This window comes from Prionailurus viverrinus, chromosome A1 (genome assembly GCF_022837055.1).
Source record: "Prionailurus viverrinus isolate Anna chromosome A1, UM_Priviv_1.0, whole genome shotgun sequence".
In the NCBI taxonomy this organism is placed as follows: Eukaryota; Metazoa; Chordata; class Mammalia; order Carnivora; family Felidae; genus Prionailurus; species Prionailurus viverrinus.
The window spans coordinates 205,781,497-205,803,190 of NC_062561.1; the positions used below are offsets into that span (position 1 = coordinate 205,781,497).

The following is a 21,694-nucleotide window of genomic DNA, read 5'->3' on the forward strand; positions in this document are numbered from 1 at the left end:
GTGGGGTGCCTGGCTGGCTTGGTCAGTGGAGCATGGGACTCTTGATCTCAGGGTTGTAAGTTCAAGCCCCACATTGGGGGTAGAGATTACTTAAGAAAATCTTTATAAAAAAAACAAAAAACAAAAAACTATAGGCCTGGGAATCAACAGGTAAAAGTAGGATAGCCTTCTCTCACATCGGTGATGTGGGAGTGACCCACTTGCAGAATTTGTACTTCTCTTTCCTACAACCCAGGTTCAGCTAGATTAGAGGTTTGGGTTCCCAGGGGCAGGGGGATGCTTTCACCAGGGGACCCAGTAAAGGTCCAGTGAACTGGAATCCATGACTATCTCATGGTCACTTTGAGGTCTCTGTGCCAGTTGACAAGCAAAGAGAGGAGCTATCATACTCGTGGAGATTATTCACCCTGATCATCATAAGGGGATAAAGAGGAGAATGTCTGGAACCCAGGAAGTTCACTGGAGCCTTTGGGGCCTCATGATACCAGTGAACAGGCAATTGCAGCAACCACAGCCTGACAAGGGCAAGGCAACTCAAGGCTCAAATCCATTTTTTTTTTTTAAGATTTTTTTAGAATCTTTACACTAAATGTAGGGCTCAAACTCACAACCCCAAGATCGAGAGTCACATGCTCCACCAACTTAGCCATCCAGGCACCCCTAGAGGCTCAAATCTTTGATGATAAAGATTTACACCATACTAGACCAATCTAGGCCAGCTGAAATGCTGGCCAAAGGTGAGGGACCTTTAGAATGGGTGACAGAGGAGGGAGGGATGAATCCAATCCTAGCTTCGGGACCAGCTGCGGTAGTGACTGTGGCTCCATAGTCTTCAAAGCGTGGTCCCTAATGGCATCGGCATCACCTAGGAACTTGTTAGAAATGCAGGTTCTTGGGCCCCGCCCCAGATGTGCTGAATCAAAACTCTGGGGGTGGGTTCTCACGGTCTGTTTTAACAAAGCCTCCAGGAGATTCTGATGCACCGGACCTGAGAACCACTGTTGTAACTCCTCCTGCATGGAGTGCCAGCAGTGACTTGGATTTAACAGAGGGTGGGTCGGGGCAGAGCCTGGGGTGGTGTGTGTGCCAGGTAGCAGCTATGTGCCCATCAGATCCTTCCAGCCACGCTTCTCCCTCCAGCCACTGAGGCTGTGACTGTTTCCATGCAAGTTTGAACAACCTTACGCAGGTCCTACTTGATCGTATCTTGTCACCTGACCCTGGCCACCTCCGGGGCTTCTCTGACACTATGTCATGGGAAGCACCAGGAACTCATCTGGCACTCACACATCATAATCTGCAAATGTTCTTCCAAAGCATGCTCCAGGGGTACTTACACACAGCAAATTCTGGGGATGCAGGGCAGGTGACACCATGGGACCACTCTTGACTAGTGGTGAACAGGAGGTGATGGGTAAATGTTTCTCCATTTGTGCCCTAGGCAGACACCTGAGATGTGTTCCATAAGGCTCCTCAGAGCGTCCTGCAGGACTGAGTGCCGACCACCCATAGCTCTGGCCAGTCTGTGTTGGCTTTTCCTGTTTCTCTCCCCTGCCCCTCTCTCCTCTCCAGGATCATTTCCCAAAGAAACTATTCTACATGGAGCCTCTGTCCTAGGCTTTGTTTGGGAGGAACCCAGTCTTGAACCCCTAGCTGCCTGGAATGCTCTTGGCCTGCTTTCCAAGGGTCACTGCTGCTTCCTATTCAGATCTCAGACTATCTACTCCAAGTATCCTCTCCTAACGGTCCCATCCAAGGTAGCAAACCTCTAATATCACATCACCCTATTTGCATTCTCTTTAAAGCATCTATCACTATCTGACATTTTTTCTGTAAAAAATGTCTTTGTCGGTGCCTTTGTCCGGCACTAGAATATCCTGCACAGGAGGGGAGGGGCCGGGCCTGTGTCATTCTTTGCTCTTTCTTCGGCACCTTAAACAGTTCCTGGCAGAAATATTTCTTGATTAAATAAATGAATGAATGCTAGAGTTGAAGAACAAGAAAGCAAATCTAGGCTTTTCTGGGGGGGAAATGCAGATCTTAAATTTAAATTTATTTAAAAATTACAAAAATGTCTCCACCCAAGTTGTCCATGAAAAAATTTAAAAGCAGCAACAATGCTCTTGGTTAATTATCAGCAGTTAACGCAATTTATAAAATTGAACAAAACTTAGATGTGTGTCTTATGCCTCTATAGACACGGGACCCTTTCTTCAGGTCCCTTTCTTTCGGGTCTGGTAGTATCATTATCGGGACACTTTCCAAAGCCTTTTTTCTTTGGACTCTATGTAAAATGATCCGATAGACCCCTGTAATGGAGCTTCGGGCATCTCTCCCTTGGTTGTTTCGAATGTGCTCTTCTGTAATACCCAAGTGTTCTAAAGTGCTTTTGACCTCGTTTTCTTCTTCCTTGAGGGTGCTGGTTTCGGACAAATGTTTGGGATCCAGTTGGAAAGGCTCCAGAGGGGTGGGGTACGGCACCCCTTGCATCCACTCATTGCTCATGATGGAATCGATGCCGTGCCTGTCGGTGGGTACGGGCTGAAGGACGCCCCGGATGAGGCGGAGGCAGGGCTCGGACACGTGCGGAGGCACGCTGTATGCGCCCTCCAGGATGCTCTTCTTCAGCTTGGCCACGGTCTCTGCCCGAAACGGCATGGTGCCGGTCACCATGAAGTACAGAAGCACCCCCAAGGCCCAGATGTCCACATAAATGCCGACATAATGCTCGTCTCGGAAAAGCTCGGGCGCCGCGTAGGGAGGCGACCCGCAGAAAGTGTTGAGCATGTCGCCTTTTTTACTTACTGTGCTGAATCCAAAATCACCCACCTTCACACAAGTATTACTGGTATAAAACACATTTTCTGCTTTCAGGTCTCTATGAATAATTTGTTTCTCATGCTGTGGAAGAAGACACAGGGAAAAGCTATCATTTTCAAGGAATAATACTAACAGAAGCGAATGTGTCAGTTGCTCTGAAACAGTGAAGTGATAGATGACGGAGTAATAACCAGTTCAGCGGATGTCAACCTAACTCAGATTGCAAGCCTCAAGGGCCGCCCGGCCATGCCCTTTAGCCGACGTGACACCCACACATCCCCCAAATAGACCAAAGGTTCTGTTCTTCCGTGGGGCAACGGTTGGACTCTGTCTGACACTTGTGACTCAGGAATCAGTGCCAGAATGAAACTTAGATCTTTTGAAACTACATGCTCCAAAACACAACGAAACGGTAATCCTTCATGTTTGAGGCCATGAATGAGTTTTTCTGGCTGAGCAACTCTTGACTAGAGCCAACACCAACGGGACTTAGAGCCCTCCCCAACTTTTCAACCCTGCTCCTTTGTGGGGGCTCGCCTCCAGAATTCAGTAGAAGGAAAGAGGCTATATTCAGCAAGTTCTAGCAAGTCCCATTGTGGGTGGCGAGCATGTACCCCACCCCCACTCTCGCATTCTGGATCCATACAGACAACCTTGAAGACCCCTGACCTGCTTAGTCCCGAGGGCTCTTGGGATGGTTTAATGTGACTTTGCTGGGCTTCCTGGGGTAAGAATCTGGGCTTTGGAGCCTGATGGCTGGGTTAATTTTAGGTTCAATGATCCCAGCAGCGTAATATGAGTGTTTCCTTTCTGTGTAAAACGAGATACCGGGAGCCACCTCGTGAGATTGCTGTGAGGGTGGCCAGTGGTACGGTATTTGCAGTGCTCAGCAAGGTCCCAGCCCAGAGTGGACACGCTCAGTGGAATCTGGATCTGTGTCCATGACTCACCACTGGACAGATGGGAGAAATGTCAGGGCACGGAGTTTCAGAGGCCTCAGTCTGAGTTCCCTCTGCTCTCCCACTCAATTTCCTTTCCAAGTAGGATGTGGAAGACTCTTTGCCCATCTGCTCCATTGCTCAATGTCGGTCTGGCTTACTGCCTGGCCCTGGGACAGTTCACCACAGCATGGGGCCACTTAAATGACACCTGGTGGAACTGAAGATCTGAAGCACCCACCCCCATTACGGTTGGGCTTTTCTCTCTCACTCACTTCCTTTTCCTTCTCTTCTCCCTCCCAATGCCTATCTCAGGTCCCTGGGTCACTAATTTCCCTTAGTAATTTGTCCAGGAGGTCACTGATGACAGCCTTGCCTCCACAGCATCCAGTCAGAAGAATGAACTAGAAATAGCCTCTCGCCTCACATAGACCCCAGACGAGTGTCTCTTTTCTGCCAACGGTACTGAGACTGCACTAGGTAAAGAGGACCGCCCAGACTTCTACACTAATGGAGCCGTAAAGATGGTGGTCAGGCCCACGTGTCAGGCTCCTCAGTGTGTGGGGGCAAAACAGCCAACGGTGGAGAGGCACAGCAGAACCAGTTCTGGGAGGAACTAGGGGTGTGTGTGTGTGTGTTTTAGGAGTCCACATTTACCTAAAGAAATGATCAGAGGACTGAAGTAAGAATGACATAATAAATGCTAACCAACTGAGCACAGAGGGAGCCAGAGCTGAAGGAATTCACCAAAGGCAAGAAGGGTCTGTATGAGCTGACGTGACATTGAAGAAAATTCCAGAGAGAGACAAAACTGAGCGGAATCATGAAGGGTGGAGAGGATTTGGAATGTGAGACGTGGTAAGAGGGGAGAGAGACACAGAGGCAGGGAGACAGGGCTCCGAAGCAGCGTGGAGCCAGCTGTCTGGCAGTGACGAGATGCGGGCAAAGAGTGTAATCTCGTCTAGACTCTCACAGAAGGGACTACTGTCTGCCTTTTGCAGGACCCAAAGCCTCTGGGGACGCTTGGAGAGTGGCCAACTGGAGCCCACGCTCCCACTGTGGGCCGCGTGGGGGCAAGACTCCATCCCTCACACCCACTCACCATGTGCTTCACGGCAGACACAATCTGGGAGAAGATGAGCTTGCTTTCTGGCTCTGAGAGTTTCCCTTCAGTGCTGATTTTCCCAAAGAGTTCCCCACCCCCTGCATACTCCATCACCAAGTGGAGCTTGGATAGGGTCTCCACCACTTCATACAGACGGATGATGTTGGGATGGTGCAGTCTTTCCATGCTGGAAATTTCACGGGACAGTAGCCTTTGGGTTTTCTGGTCCAGCTTGGTCTTGTCCAGGATCTTAATGGCCACCTTTTCTGGAAAAAAAAAAAAAAAAAAAAGAGATGATGTGCCCATGTTCACAGGTGCATAGATAGCTAGAAGTGTGAGGAACCCACATGGGCCCCTTTGTTTTACTGGACACAGAGGTTAAATGGCTGTTCTCAAGCTCCTGGAGCTCGTCAGTGGTGATGACAGACAGACGGGAGTTCCTTGAGCTCACTACAGTGCTCATTCCTGGGATCGGTGTGAGTTTTCCTCACACAGCTTTTGTGTGTTTTCCTGTCTTCTAGGACTTCCGGACTTCCAAGACTCCTGTCTTCCAAGGAAGTTTCAGTTTGATGATCTTTATCTAGTTGTCTGGGTAAAGTGTAAGTTTCTTTGCTTAGCCCAGAAAGCCCCTCCTCATCAGACCCAACCCCCCTCTTCTGCCTCATCCTGCATCGCTCCCATCCACAGTCCCCACAGCCCCATGCACAACGTTACACAACTGTTTGTTTTCCCTGAAAAGGGACTGAACATCCATGCCTGGGACCTTTCCTCCATCTGGATCATTTCCTCTGCTTGGCTCGTCACTGCTTCCCTGTTCTGTACTCAGGTAACTCCTGATTACCCTTCAAGGCTAGCCTCAGAACCAGTCCCAGGATGTCAATTCCATGTATTCTCCGTACGATAATCTCAGCACACCGGCCTATAGATGCTGATTCCTTGTCTGTCTCCCCCTCCTCCCTCTTCCCACGTGGCTACGTTTTATCTGACTTTGGCAGCACAAAGCATATAATGTAAGAGTATGGGCCACACAGAGGTCTGTGCAGAGGTCAGGGGGTGCACGAGACTGACCGGCAGGGTGACATGTGGCTGGCGGGAGGGTTCGCTGGTATGATGGCTCTGGACTGCAGTTTACTGTTATGTATTGAGAGCCTTAAGCATGGCTGCATGTTTTGAGCCAGCCATTTTGGTCGATTAACCTTAAAGAAATAATCTGACGTGGGCACAAGACTCCCCATGTCAGAAGACTTTGGTGACATTGGGAACAGCACCCAGCAAGAGAGACAGCTAAAATGAAGTGTGGTCCATCCATCTCTATAATGGTACACCATGCAGCTGTCAAATTAATGATGCTGATTTTTATTAATTGACATGAGGTGATGTTCAATACAGAACAAGTGAGAAAAAAAATACAAATACACATTTGCATAGAAAAAAGTCTGGCAAGTTATTCACCAAAAAGTTTAGAATACTTATTTTATTAATAGGGGGATCACGGGTGGCTTTCCGTTAATTTTTTTTAACTTATCTGTATTCTCTAATTTTCCTACAATTAATCAATTAACATATATTGCATAATAAAAATGGTTAATGTTTGAACACAGTGAATCTACTCCAAAGTAAAACAATTCTTTTTTTTTTTTTTTTTGGTTCGAATTGGACCACATTTTGTATTAGGAAGAAAGAAGTTTCCAGGCAAGTAAATGGGAAAACAGGATTGCAGGGTCCCTGGAGACCCACAACTGCTTTGAAGAAGTCGGGCACAGTGGATGTGGGCGCAAAAATAGATGCCGCTAGTTAAAAACAGGAGTGTTGTTTGTATATTAAAGTAGCTCCTCGGGGGTTCTGGAATGGAAAGGGGCAGGGTTCTCTGGTCTCTGAGGTCATGCTTGCTCTAGAGGAGGCAACACTAGGGAAGAAGGAGGCGAGTCACAACGGAGCAGAACCCTTGGGGTTTTGTGTCACCTCAGTGGGCAATCGGCCCTGGGGATGCACTGCCACTACCAGCCGTCCGGGCCTTCTGCCTCCCCCATCATGTCTTTTCTACTGTTCCGTCCTTAGGAGTAAGATTCACTCCACCTGCTTACCAGAAGCAGAAACTCTTGGTTTTGGGTAGCCTGTTAGGTAGAGTTGCTATTTTAACAGCTGGAATGATGAGCCCCATCCTTTAACCTGGCAGATCGGCTGCAGAAGAGCCCCCACCGCCGCTCTTCCCTGATCCTGACCCTGAACCTGACCCGGACTCCTGTTAGGGTGCATATCCTCTTTGCTGTGTGGCAGGCAGAGGCACGTGGTCGCCCACATTGCGGGCACCCAAGAATCAGGTCGCGGTGAGGTCAGGCTGCTGTCACAAACCTCCTTTGAGCACAATTCGAGTCTTATTTTATTTTTTGTTTTCTTTTATTTCTTAAAGTTTATTTATTTATTTTAAGAGAGACAGAGCAAGCAAGGGAGGGGCAGAGGGAGAGGGAGAGAGAGAGAATCCCAAAGCAGGCTCTGCATTAACAGCACAGAGCCCAACACATTCCCATGAACCATGAGATCATGACCTGAGCGGAAGTCAGGAGTTGACGTTTAACTGACTGAGCCACCCAGGTGCCCCATTTTTAAATTTTATTTTATATTTGAGTGGCTCTTGGCAAAGGCTGCCCTCCCAGGGCCTGGACCAGAATAAGGCAGGAGAGGAGCTGCGAGAGGGAGGCCTTTTTTATTATTATTATTATTTTTTAATTTTTTTTCAACATTTATTTATTTTTGGGACAGAGAGAGACAGAGCATGAACAGGGGAGGGGCAGAGAGAGAGGGAGACACAGAATCGGAAACAGGCTCCAGGCTCCAAGCCATCAGCCCAGAGCCCGACGCGGGGCTCGAACTCATGGACCACGAGATCGTGACCTGGCTGAAGTCGGACGCTTAACTGACTGCGCCACCCAGGCGCCCCCTATTATTATTTTTTTAACGTTTATTTATTACTGAGAGACAGACACAGAGCATGAGCAGGGGAGGGGCAGAGAGGGGGGGAGACACAGAACCCGAAGCAGGCGGCAGGCTCCGAGCTGTCAGCACAGAGCCTGACGCGGGGCTCGAACTCACAAACTGCAAGATCATGACCTGAGCCGAAGTCAGTCACTCAACCAACTGAGCCACCCAGGCGCCCCGAGGGAAGCCTTTCTTAAACTCTGTGCCCTGGATCCCCCCTGGGCCTCACTCCTGTCCACCTGTTTCCTCTACTTGGTGTCGAATCAGATTATTGCCATGTCTCCTAACATAAATGTATGATCATAGGGGCGCCTGGGTGGCGCAGTCGGTTAAGCGTCCGACTTCAGCCAGGTCACGATCTCGCGCTCCGTGAGTTCGAGCCCCGCGTCAGGCTCTGGGCTGATGGCTCGGAGCCTGGAGGCTGCTTCCGATTCTGTGTCTCCCTCTCTCTCTGCCCCTCCCCCGTTCATGGTCTCTCTCTCTCTCTCTCTCTGTCCCAAAAATAAATAAAAGTTGAAAAAAAAATTTAAAAAAAAAAAAAAAAAAAAAACATAAATGTATGATCATAGAAAACATGAAAAAGGCCCCAGTATCCTGGATTGTCACTAAGTGAAAGAAACTGCTCTTCCAAGGAGAGCGAGGTCTCCAAATCCACTCTTTCAACAAGGGTTCCGTGAGCACGGGGACAACGTGCCAGGCAGTGAGGAAGACACTGTCCCTGCAGCTCAGCAAGGGACAGAGACTTTTAAAAAGCCCATATTACAAGTGCAGCACGTGTGAGGAAGGGGTGCGGGTGGAGCATGGAAAGGCCTCCCTGGGAAAGGACATTTGAGCCGTGACCGAGAGGTGAGGAGGGAGGCCAGGCACGTGGCTGTGGGATCACATGTGTGCCAGGCCCAGGCGAGGGACAGAGGGACACCATGTGTGCTCGAGGACTCGAGCGGGAGCCCACTGTGCTGGACACAGAGAATGAAGGGAGCCCAGTGGGGTACGCGGGATGAGAAAATCCGGGGCTTTGGAGGCTGCCTTAAGAAACATAGGCTCTGCCTGTGGGACAGCGGGAAGACAGTCCACGGTTCTCGGGAGAGGGATAATCTGACTTCTGTGTCTGAATGAGTACTCGGGCTGCACTGAGGGAAACAGATAGAAGAATAGGCCTGGGAGCAGGTTGGCGGGTTGGGAGATCCCAGAGAGAGGACTCTCCTGGTGCTGGCAGGAGGGAGAGAGACTGGACACACTCGAGTAATCCTCCCCTTTCTCCAAATCTAGTCAGGAGTCTGACACAGGTCCCATGTAGTGGGCAACACATTCCTTAAGCTAGGACTTGCAGACTTGAATATCTCAAGAGGCCAGGGTGGCGATAGGGTGGCGAGCTTGCATAAAGCAACCGGGAACAGTGGGGACCACGGTGTCCTGAGGAGGACATGCCCTGGTGCAAACTCAACTCCAGACAGTTGTCGCTGTTTGCCACGGAGACTCGGTGTTGTCACATCTGATTTTTTTCAAGAGAAGCCAGACCTCTGAATTTTTATGCAAACGTTCCAATTGCTAAGTGACAGCAACTAATTCACATTTTTAAACCTAAAGTGAACCAGGCAGAATATATCTGGAGGACCAAAGGGAAAAGGGGAGAAAATCGATATTAGAACACAGAGGGTGGTGTAAAAAATTTGCCACGAGAGGATCTAAGATCGTCTTTACAGACACAGAGCCAGGGGCTGGGAGAATAGGTATCAGGCCCTCCCTCTCGTTCCTTTGATCCCCTGCAAGAGACCAAAGCCAACTGGAACCCAGAGAACTACGGAGACATAACACAGTCTGGGGCAGAGAGCAGAATGGGGGGTGGAGAGTGGATCTGGAGAGGCAGGTGGAAGACGCTGGGCACAGCAGGCTTGCAGGGTAAAGGTGCGGGAGGTGATATGGGTGAAAAGCAAGAGGCTGTGCTTTCCCTGGAATCTGACTAAGTGTCAGCTAGAGGAAGGTAGTGCAGAGGCAGTGAGGGAAGGTTCTAGTGGGTGGGATGTACAGGAAAGAAGATCTTGAAGCAGGAAAGGCCCTGATACCTTGGGGTATTGGTCCACACACCTTTTGATTGGCTTTCTTGACCCATGAAATATTTTTGAGCACTACTCCAGTTTCACTCAGAGGAAAAGCCAGAGTCCTTCCTATGACATAATGACCCCGCGTGATCTGGTGGCTGCTGTCCCCTGGCCTCATCCCTCTGGCCGTTCCTGGACTACTACAGTACTACACTCCCTCCTTAGGCTTGCTACCCTCTCTGCATGACTGCTTCCCCCCCCCCCATCTGTGGGCAGCAACCTTATTTCTTTCAGATCAGTGATCACCCCCTCAGGAAGGCTGTCACTGCCAACTTATCTCAAATAAACGTGGCCCTCTCTGTGTATATATATATATATATATATATATATATACACACAGAGAGGGCACATATATATGTGTGTGTGTGTATGTATATATATATATATATATACACAGAGAGGGCACATATATGTGTGTATATATATATATATATATAATATACGTGTACTAATATACACATTTTAAATGTATATATAATCATGGAAATTCAAAAGATATCATGACAAATAAATATAAATGGAAATTCTTTTTTCCAAGTTTATTTATTTGTTTTGAGAGAGAGAGAGAGAGCATGGGGGAAGGGCAGAGAGAGAGAGAGGGAGAGAGAGAATCCCAAGCAGACTCCGAGCTGTCAACACAGAGCCCGGTGTGGAGCCTGAACCCACGAACTGAGAGGCCATGACCTGAGCCAAAATTAAGAGTGAGCCGCTGAACTGACTGAGCCACCCAGGTGCCCCCGGAAATTCTAATATTGCCTTCCCTTATCCAGTGATCATCTTGGGCATCCCCTAGGGAATGTACACCTTACTTTGGAGGCCTCTCGGGGTCAGCAATGACTCCCAATTTGCTAAGACCAATTGTTATTTCTTAGGCTTTATCCCTTCTCCTTGAAACACCTTTATCACTTGGTTTCTATGGCATTTCTCTTCCCTCTTTCTTGTGTTTGTTTTTTTTCTTATTGAAGCTGACATACGATGGTATATTAGTTTCTGGTGTACCATATAGTGATTCAAGTTCCACACATAACGCTCACCTCGGTACGTACTCCCCACCCGTCACCATGCAACGTTATTGCACTATTATTGACTATATCGCCTGTGCTGTGCTTTCCATCTCCGTGACTTATTTATTTTATAACTGGAAGCTTGTGCCTCTTAGTCCCCTTTGTCTATTTCACCCATCCTCCCCCCACCCTCCCTGCCTCCGGTAATCACCAGCTTATTCTCTATATTTAAGAGTCGGTCTGTTGGTTTTTTTTTTTTTAGATTCCACATATTAGTGAATGCACATGGTATGTGTCTTTTCTCCTGCCTCTTCTACTTCTAAGCCTCTTTTGCTGTGTCCTTTTCATCTCGGTAGCCTCTGAGTGTTGGCTACGTGGAGGCACAGTCCTTGGACTCCCTCCCTACAACCATTTCCTTGGTGATTCCAGATGCAGAAGCATGTCTGCCTGCATGACCTCTCCACTTAGTTGTCTTAGTTTGGATTCTGCCTGAAGCAGAGTCCGAGGCAGGGATGCAGGTGCAAGCAGTTTACGAAGGAGATAACCCCAGGAAATACAGATAGAAGAATGAGGAACCGAGATGGGAAAGGAAAGATGGCCAGTAAATGATGTGTTACTAAGCAAGTTATCGGTCATCCTGCTGAGTTACTGTGCCTCGATAACACAAGAAGAGCTGGTGTATTTATGGATCAACCACTGCCAGTAATTGGTTTTTGCCCATTTCTGGGGGATGTAAATTCCCCTCTCCTTCTGGCCTCCCATGCCTGCGGGAAGAGCAGGCTCCAGAACCCAGAGAAAGTCCAGAGGCAGAGAGATAGAGAGACTGGCATGTGAAGGTTAGGCTTGCATGCACCGAGGTGGTAAGGTGCCTGGAGACGTGGGTGAGGCCCCGACACGTATGCGTAATGGATGTGTAAAAAGTACGTACGACACAACATGTTCCGTACTCTGGGTCTCCTCCCCCCACCCCCAGACGCGCTCCTCCTACAGTCTCCCCAGTTTCAGTAAACGGAAACTCTATTCTTACACTTGTCAGGACCAAAACCTTTGAGGATCTGACTCTTCTCTTACACCCCACTTTGAATCTGTCAGCAGATCCCTACTAGATACAGCCGGAATCCAGCCGCTTCTCAGCATTCCACTGCTAACTTCCTGCTCCAAGCCACCACTAATCTCTTGCCTGGATAACTGGCACAGACACCTACCTGATCTCTCCTTTTCTGCCTTTGACCCCTCGCAGTCTATTTTCAACAGAGCAGCCAGGGTGATCCTATTAAAGCATAAGCCAGATCGTGTCACTTCTATGCTTGGCTCCAGTTTCACTCAGAGGAAAAGCCGGAGTCCTTCCTATGACATAATGAGCCCACATGATCTGGTCACTGCTGTCCCATGGCCTCATCCCTCTGGCCGTTCCGGAGTACTACAGTCACACCCCCTCCTTAGGCTTGCTACCCCCTCTGCATGACCACTTCTCCCCCACATCTGTGGGCGGTGACCTTCTTTCAGGTCAGGGATCACCCCCTCAGTAAGGCTGTCCCTGCCAACGTATCTAAAATGTGGCCTTCTCTGTTCCCTATCCCCTTTGTTTGATTTTCTTTTTATCACTCACCACTATGTAACATAATGAATATTTTCCTGACTTATTTTTGTCTGTCTCTCCCCAGTAGAATGTAAGCTTCATAGCACCATGTTGTTGTCTATTTTGTTCCCTGCTGTATTCCCAGTCCCTAGAAGAGTACCTGTTACACAGCAGGTGCTCAACAAATATTTGTGGAATGAATGCTCTGATCTAACCTCACAAGAACCCAGGGTGAGGAATATCATCACAGAGTAAACTCAATTTGGCACTTTGCTTTTTCATTGACTATTCTGTTCCATGCACCTTCCACGTTACTGTAGACTCTTCATTAATCCTGATTTTTAATGGCTGTGTAACCTTCTATCCAGTGTATATGCTTTCATTTACCTGGCAATTCTTATATCATTGGATCACATAAGGGATTTCTAGTCCTTTGCATGATAAATAACACCCGCAATGAGCATTTTTTGGTTACAGTATTTCCAATATTGGACCTATTTAGGATGGATTCACCAAAACTGCTTTAAACCGTTTTTAAAATAATGGGGCGCCTGGGTGGCACAGTCGGTTAAGCGTCCGACTTCAGCCAGGTCACGATCTCGCGGTCCGTGAGTTCGAGCCCCGCGTCGGGCTCTGGGCTGATGGCTCGGAACCTGGAGCCTGTTTCCAATTCTGTGTCTCCCTCTCTCTCTGCCCCTCCCCCGTTCATGCTCTGTCTCTCTCTGTCCCAAAAATAAATAAACGTTGAAAAAAAAAAAATAAGAAAACAAGCTTTAATTGCTGTTTTACACTTGATCTTAGCCAAAAGGCCGAGAAGCGATTAATTGCTGTTTTAATGAATGTGTTCAAGGGGAGGTATCATTTCTTTAAAATCCATGAGCCTTCTCTATGAAGCTTTACTCTAGACTGAGTTAGTCCCCAGTCCTGTCCGCCAGGAGGTGACCACAGAGAGGACTTACCAGAGAGTACTGCCATGCATTGCTCCCTCTAAAATCTCTTCCTGCCCCCACTGGGTTCTCATGAGGAGTTTTATACTAACTTAAGTTACCAAATATTCGTTGAATGTTTAGTCGAATGTTTACTATTTATAACCCATGTGGGGAAATTCTAAGGATCAAAATGATACAATGACACCAAGGAGCCTGTAACCAGAACACCCAAGATTTTCGCTACCCCCTGGATGTGTTAAGCCCCAACTCTTTATTTCCCGCTCCTACTTTCCCTCGGGCTCCAGAGTGGCTGTTAGACTCCGTGACCTTCATGTTCCCCCAAATCAGTGCTTCCAAATCTTCCCTCTCAAATCTGCTTCTTTTTCTTTTTTTATTTATTTATTAAAAAAAAATTTTTTTTTCAACGTTTATTTATTTTTGGGACAGAGAGAGACAGAGCATGAACGGGGGAGGGGCAGAGAGAGAAGGAGACACAGAATCGGAAACAGGCTCCAGGCTCTGAGCCATCAGCCCAGAGCCTGACGCGGGGCTCGAACTCACGGACCGCGAGATCGTGACCTGGCTGAAGTCGGACGCTTAACCGACTGCGCCACCCAGGCGCCCTTTTTTTTTTTTTTTAATTTTTTTTTTTTTTTTTCAAATCTGCTTCTTTTTCTATAGTCACTACCCACTTCTGAGTTGCTAAATAAATGGGACCCTGGGGATCACTTTCAATACCTCTTCTCCCTTCCTGCTCTCACCCATGCAACTGACCACAGGGTTTTCCAATATGCTGAAATATTTCTCAAATGCATCTCCTTCTCTCCATTCTTCCTGTCACTTCTTTAGTTGAGATGGACATCATCATTCATCTGGACTACTAGACTAATACTTTTTCTGACTTCCCTGACTCTTGTCATGCCCCAACTTCAATTTGCTTTCCTCACTGAAAGTTGATCATATTAATCACTTTGTATTAATTGCTTGCTTAAAGCTCTCCGGTGGCTCCCCAACACCTAAATGACAAAACCCAAATGCACAGGAAGACTCTCCATGATCTAGTCCCTGCCTGTGTCACCTTCGGCATCCCCCTTGCCGAATTCCTTTTAAATTTCCAAATACTCCCCTCACTAGCTCATACCTCCATGCGCTTCATAAACCTCTAGGCCTACTGCAAGCCTGTCCCGGTCAATGACCCTTTCCTGCTCCCCTTGAGCACAGCTGAACACACCCATTTACCTTACTCTGTGGCCACACCTTCCAGTCATATCCCATCTCCAGTACCTACCGTGAGTTCCTAATAGGCTACCACCATATTGTACTCGACTCTGTAAGGCCCAGAACAAAATATCGGTACGGGAGTGTTTATTATATTTTTAAAAAGGAAGGTGAGGGGGCATGAATAAACTGATGAATACGTAAATTGAGAGAAAAGAAGAAAGGGTTCTAGAAACATGAGACTAGAGCAACACACAGGAAGACCAGGGAAGAAGAGGTCAGGAGGGGCAGCAACAGAGAAAGGGACAGGCACCCGTGGCCTCATTTACTTTTGTTTGTGACAACAGATGGAACATAAAATATTCAGAGGCTGAGTGCATCATCTCTTTTGAGAAATTTCTAATCAGCTTAAAAGGGGACTCATAGCTCTGCCCTATCAGCTTGCAAGGCCCAAGGGAATCTAAGCTGTTAGCTATAAAAATAAACTCCAGCCAACAGGGGCCTCCACTGGAGCCTTCCTTCTAGAGATCCAAAACAGCTGGTGCCCTTTGAAAACGACTGTCCTAGGAGCTGCCCCACCCCCCGCCCTCCCCCAGCACTGAAACTCTCTGCTTTCCCGGGAATCTCCTCCATTGTCTTGTCCAGGCTGTCCCCATTGCCTAGAAAGCCTGATAACAATTCCAGGCCAGCTGGCTTTGATGGGGACCATACTTACACAATCACTGTCCACATTGTACAATCTGATGTGGCTGGGCAATGGGACAGCTGTTTGAAATTCCCAGCGAAGCTTTCTAAGCCACTTGCTGGTAAATCTCCTTCCTCTCTCAGAGGTAAAGATTTGGAAGGAACGTTGCTTCTCTCTTTCTTTTCCAGTCAGCTCAGGGTGGCCAAATGTCCCTCCTCCTTTCCTCAGGCCAGTTCTTCGGATCCCTGAGACTCCACTTCCCAGTACTGGAACCACCCTCCTCTTTCCTGAGCCTTCCCTGTCGTTGCATCTGGGGGCTCCCCTTGCTACCCCGCCCAACCTCTCAGCTCCTTTCATTCTCACCTTCCTGCTCCTTCCTGACGGGGGGGGCCCACCGAAGGCAGAACCACCCAAGAGAGGCCGGGCGCAGAGCCAGGACGAGCCCGTTACAGGATGGGCCTACCAGTGAGGCCCAGGATTTCCTTTTCTGTTGCTCAATTACCTGCCATTACGTTTTCTGTTGTTCAAACTTGCTTGTTGAACTGATTTTTCCACTCCCTGTGCTTTTGGCCTTCGTCCCCCTCTTTTGCACATATGTCCCATAGCCGGAGGGTGACACTGAACCTTTGACAACAGGGCTACTTGGTGGTGGGTCAGCACTGAGGAGAGCATGTCAGTGAGGCCACTGAGGCACCCAACTTGCACAGCAGAAAAATGCCGTGTTCTCTGAAACTCAAGGAACTAGAATTCAGTTAATTTTGTAATACAACAGACAAGAAGCCTTCGGCATTTGAGCAGGAAGTCACCGTGTAAATGCCAGTTGTTGCTGTCATGCGTCTTCTTCTGCCCCCCTTACTTAACAGCCTGTCTGCAGACTTAGACACTTGCTTGCTAAGGGCTTGCGCTGATTTCTGTGCTTAGCTGCTTATCGGCTCTGGCGGATGTGTCCGTTGATTTGCTGTGCTCTCTACTCTCCCCTCTCAGAGACACTACTTTGGACCTCAGGCTCTGCTGAGAGAGCCGTGGGACCTGTGGCCCTAGAGGCTGCAGCTGACCCGATGCAGGCGTGCCCTTGAACCCAGCGGCGGCCTGTCATCGGTTGGTGGCTGAGCAGTCACATTCTCTCTCCTCAAAATTTGAGCTGTCATAGAATGAAACTAGTGGTATGGAGATGGGTCATAAAGCTGGGACATCGTGTAGACGTGGAACTGGCAACAACCATTCGTGGCCGTGCGTCTTCCGATAATCATGCAGAGAAAGCCACTCTGCAGGGGGAAGTATAGAGGGGCACGACTTTCATCAAGGGAAGCAGAAATGAGCAACCACGAGCCCCAGAGAAAGAAGAGATGGAGAGTGTGATATCTTGAGACCCGGCTCTGCTTCCAATTCCCACACGAACTAATCTGAGTAGGCTTCTGTTCCACGAACCCAGCTATGTGTGACTCGGCAGGCCTAAAGAACAGAGACTTTTTTGAAATCAGACTAATAATAGCATCTGATGAATGGTTAGTGTGGCTCTGTCTAGGCACATGGTAGATATTCAGTGTGTTAGATTTTTAAATTTTACTCATGAAGAAATTGAGGCGCAGGGGTGCCCGGGTGGCTCGGTCAGTTAAGTGTCCCACACGACTTCGGTTCAGGTCATGATCTCACGGTTTGTGAGACTGAGCCCCACATCGGGCTCTGCACTGACAGCGAGAAGCCTGCTTGGGATTCTCTCTCTCCCTCTCTCTCTGCCTCTCCCCGGCTCATGCTCCCTGCCCCCTCAAAATAAATAGGTAAACATTAAAAAAAATTGCACAGAATGATAAAGTAACTTGTTCTGGGTCACACAGAAGTAAAAAGAATAAAAATCCCACCCAGGTCTCACTGATTCCAAAGCCAGTGTCTTTCCACAATATTCACTCCATGCCCTTCTGCTACTTAATGACACGGCTCTCACTTAGGCACCGTCTGAACAGGGAGAAGGGCTGGCAGAAAGCAGGCTGCAGGAAGAACCCGTGTCACTTCTGGGACACGCGGGAGGGCTAGATGAGGTCCGTGTTTCCCAAAGTGGAGCCGGTAACACTCACGGGGCGCAAAATGATTTTTGTGCATGGAAACCGCCTTAAATGGCACTGATGCACAGCATAAAAACACTATTCCTGCTTCAGTTATTCTTGAATTCTCCTAATTAAGGCAAAGAGAAAGTCTCAGATCGGTTTTTGGAATGTTTTACTTTTTTGTTACTTGGCGGTTTTCCTTTAAAACTTTGTGGAAGTTCCTAAGAGACTAAATTTTAAAAGTTCTCACCATACACAAAAAAATCCTAACTACGTGAGGTGACAGATGTTTTAAATAACCTTACTGAGGTAATCATTTTTCAATACATACAGACATAATAAAATCACTGTGGTGCATATTTTAAACCTACCCAATGTTATATGTCAATTATGTCTCAATAAAGCTGGGCAAATACATAAATAAATAATAAATCTTTTAAATTTGTTTGCATCATATCTGTTTTTGCCATTACCTTCTATTCATAGCAAGTGACGTTGGTTTTTCATTATTTAAATAACATTACATTTCCTTCCGAAGTAAGTTTATTTAAGTAAAAAAATCGAGTTGCACCAATGATAGCTACCCTTTATTGAGTGGCTACTATGTGCCATATACTTTGTATACGTTTTTTCTAATTTTCCCAACAATTCTAAGGTAAGAATCATTATCTCTATATTATGGCTGAGGCAACTAACTAGGGACCAAAGAGTAAGTGCCTAGGAAGGGACTGAACCAGGACCTGAAACAAATTCATCTGATTCTGAATCCCTGTTCTTTCCACTGCCCCACGCTGCTTCCTCACCACTGGAATCTAACACCTGAACTCACACCCAGGAAAAAGCTCCAAGTTGGCCACATCTGGTAGCCTTTGCTCAGCCTTTGCCCCATGGCCTTTCTGATGCGCTGGACATGCTCTCCTTTCTGAGTTCCTCCCCTGTTTTGCCTTTACCCAACTTCTCTTCTCTCCTTCCTAATCATGTCTTCTCTCCCAGTTTCTGGCCCCTCGTCTCCCTGTGTCCCCTTTGTCTCTCATTCTTGCTCCAGACCACTGAAAAGCAACACATGTCCCAATTAGATTCGAGTTACAGCACTAGACCTACTTTTGTGGATAAAGTCAGCACTGTCACTGTCTGCTGAAGTACTGTCATTTACCCAGGGAAGCAAGGTGAGTAGCCAAGATGTGAGGATGTAAACCCAAATGCTTGGGCTCTGAGCAAGACAGCAGGAGACTTGGAGCTCCAGTGACTTGGGACTATGCATGTGTGCACATGTGTGTATATGTGTTGGGGGGCAGGGGTGACTTTTATATAGGGGCCAAACATAGAGATGGAATTGAAGGTTGGAGCAGAGAAGAAAATAAGAGTCAACTCTAATATGAGAGAAGAGTGACACTGGAGATAGGGTAGCAGGCTGGGCCTATGGTGAGAACAGGTCAGTACAGTACTCTCAGGAACAGGATAGAGTCCATGGGCTTTAGGAAGTTGGTAAATTATATCAAGTCACAAATGTTATTTTCCTGCCCTACAACTCCCTTATGATAATCTCTAGGCTTCAGCTAAGTTACACGTGGCATGGGGGAGAGTCCACACTGGGCTGGGCCAACAAAGGTCTGCCGGGCTCTCTGCAGAGTTCTTCCTTGAAGCCAGAGTCATGGGCACTGCTGGTCTGGGGTCCTGAGTGTCTGGATCCAAGGAAACATGGGTCTTTGCTAGACGGCAAGGAGCCAAGCAACAACGGGAACTAGCACAGAGTAGTAGACTGAAGCAGAGAAGGTCCCGAGATCAAAAGCCTTTCCCCCAAAGATAACAGAAGTAGCAGCTTCAGGTGAGGAGGGGAGACTGAACCCTGCTAGCTACTGGCAGTGGTGACCTGGGAGGCCTCCTGTGCCATTTGCATTGACACACAAACACAAACAGAAGTGATAAATAAGGACTTGGAATATGAGTTGCCTGGGAACCAAGCCCTACCCCACCCCACTTCTCCATGGCCTGACTGGACACAGTCCCCTCAACGTTGAGTGAGCTCATCCACACGGTACAGTGGGAGAGGTTTTAGAGTCAAAATCCTCTGAGATTGAACTGCCAAAAACCACATTTGACTTCTTTGGATCTTAGTTTCCATATCTCCAAATGGAAATACAAATCCTGACCTCACACCATTACTGTGGAAACCAACTGAGGTCACAATGGAAGGCGTGTGGCACAGGGCTTGTGCCCAGCAGGGCCACCGTGATGTCGCTTCATCTGCTTCCCTGGCTCTGGCCTCCTACCCCTGTCCCCGCACTAGGTCCTGATACCACAGGAGACAATCCAGGAAGGTCAGATCCTACCTTTAGTTAGGGAGTGAATCCCGAGCTTGACTTGGGAAAAGTTCCCACTTCCAATTTCCCCTCGGATTCTGTAGAAGCCAATACGTTTCCCCAGCGTGATCTCTCTCACCACCTTCTCATCTTGGGACATGTCCTGGGTCAGCTTCTCGAAGGGTGTCAGCTGGCGGGGCTGCCCCTCCTCATCCTCCTTGCTGCACTCCGTCTGACAGCCACTTTCCACGCTATCCCGCCGTTCCCACCTGGCATAGTGGGGGGTTACCAGGCCACCTCCATTCACGTACACTGCAGTCATCGTCCACCCCAGGCTCACATCTCCGTCTCGGCCAAGGGCACCAATCGAAGGCAGGCTTGGGGAGCAGTGTCAAGGGCCCGGGGGATGGGAGATGGGAGTTAGGGCCTGCCAGAGCCCCGTGTCTGTGACTGCTGGCCTGCAGATCCGGGTAGGCTCCTTGATGAGCAGACCCCTTCTTGGTCTGAGGGGGGCAGAGGCACACGGGCCAGCAGAGTCTGCCCAGCCAGGCCAGGAGCCACCCACCTCACTCAAGACATTTCCCACCTTCCCTCACGTGGCACTGCCCAGCTCTCACTGTCTAGGCCCGCACATCCAGTTACCATAACCACTCTCCTGCTCAGGTTCCAGGAACTTTCTGGCCCACCATGCGGTCTGATGCTCTGTGGAAGGTGGCTGCGTCCCAAGACAAAGCCTCCAGTTTGCTATTTCCTTTGATGGCCGGAGAATCTTTCATTGTGGTGTGTAAGAGCCCCGTGGAGGCCCCCGGGTCCCTGCTGCTGACGTTCCCTTCTGACCTGCTTCATTTTGCACTTCTCCTGCTGGCCAGCCTCAGGGCCCCCGAGACCCAGTGATCTGGACCCTAGGAGAGTGGAAACTTGCAAATCAGCCTTCTGGTCACACGGGCTGCCAGAGAAGGATTAAATCCCTGCAATGTCACTTTAGCCGGCCTTTATTTAGATGAGGCTTCCTCTAAGCCGTGAGCTGTCTCAAAAGTTTGGCAGGTGCTGATTCACCCTAAGAACAGAGAATAAGAAAATTCATTAGCCTATGCCAATGTACTGTACAGGATTTATAATGAATGTGAAACTGCCTTGTAAGCATTGATCTAAAAAGAAAAAAAAAAGCACTGTACAAATTTCAGTTATGACTGTCAGTAGTAAATGCTTGATTATAGATGATTTAGTAAGAAGAAAATGTATACACACACTCCTCAATCTACACTTTAGAAAAGCGCTCACAGCCTGTAAATAGTTTTAGCAAAACTATTTTTCTGTTTCTTGATGTTTAGGAAATATGCGTGTTGCCTTAAATTGCTTTAAAGCCAGACTTTTAAAATAATGATATGGCATTAATGATGATAAAGGTTTCCTATTAATATCAGTTTTCAAAAATTCTTACATTGATTCAAAGAACAATGTTCTTTACAATTTTTCCTATATTGGTGGTTCCCACTCTTTTTTTCTGTGCCATTTGATGACAAAGGCTAATTTGTCTCCAAGCTTATTTTCTGGGTATTTCTAATCAGGTATTAGCCTCCAGGCCCAACAGCTCATTCTGAAGGTGCAGAAACAGAGGATAATGTTACTGGAGGGTAAAAGTCTATGGCATCCTCAGTGATAAGAAATACTGTCCAGTGTGAATATCTTCATGACTTTTTCTCCTGCATCTTCTAGTAAGAAATAATCACTTTCTGAATCCCTACTGTGCTTTGTGCTTTTTTCCAAAATGTCTTCTCGCCATGAAAGTGGGCACTGGGTTTAATTCATCTGTATTCCCTGCTCCCCTCCTCTCTCCCTCAGCATGGAGCACAATGTCTTACATAAAGAAAGTCTTTCCCTATCAAAATAACACTAGCATTCTTCACAGAGCTAGAACAAATAATCCTAAAATTTGTATGGAACCAGAAAAGACCCTGAATAGCCAAAGCAACCTTGAAAAAGTAAACCAAAGCAGGAG

At 47.9% G+C, this 21,694-nt stretch overlaps 1 protein-coding gene and 1 pseudogene across 5 annotated transcripts in view; both read right to left on the reverse strand.

The window, feature by feature from the left end:
* Positions 1-2,032: 2,032 nt before the first annotated feature.
* Positions 2,033-21,694, reverse strand: part of NIM1K (NIM1 serine/threonine protein kinase) — a 67,096-nt gene continuing 47,434 nt past the window's right edge. For all 5 annotated transcript variants that reach the window (XM_047866496.1, XM_047866487.1, XM_047866478.1 and 2 more), the window contains 3 exons: positions 19,726-20,752; positions 4,861-5,129; positions 2,033-2,901 (listed from right to left, as the gene is read on the reverse strand). In XM_047866496.1, coding sequence (XP_047722452.1) covers positions 2,152-2,901; positions 4,861-5,129; positions 19,726-20,017 — 1,311 coding nt within the window. In that variant the 5' untranslated portion in view covers positions 20,018-20,752 and the 3' untranslated portion in view covers positions 2,033-2,151. The remainder of the gene's footprint in view (positions 2,902-4,860; positions 5,130-19,725; positions 20,753-21,694) is intronic.
* On the reverse strand, positions 13,261-13,342 carry LOC125147693 (uncharacterized; annotated as a pseudogene).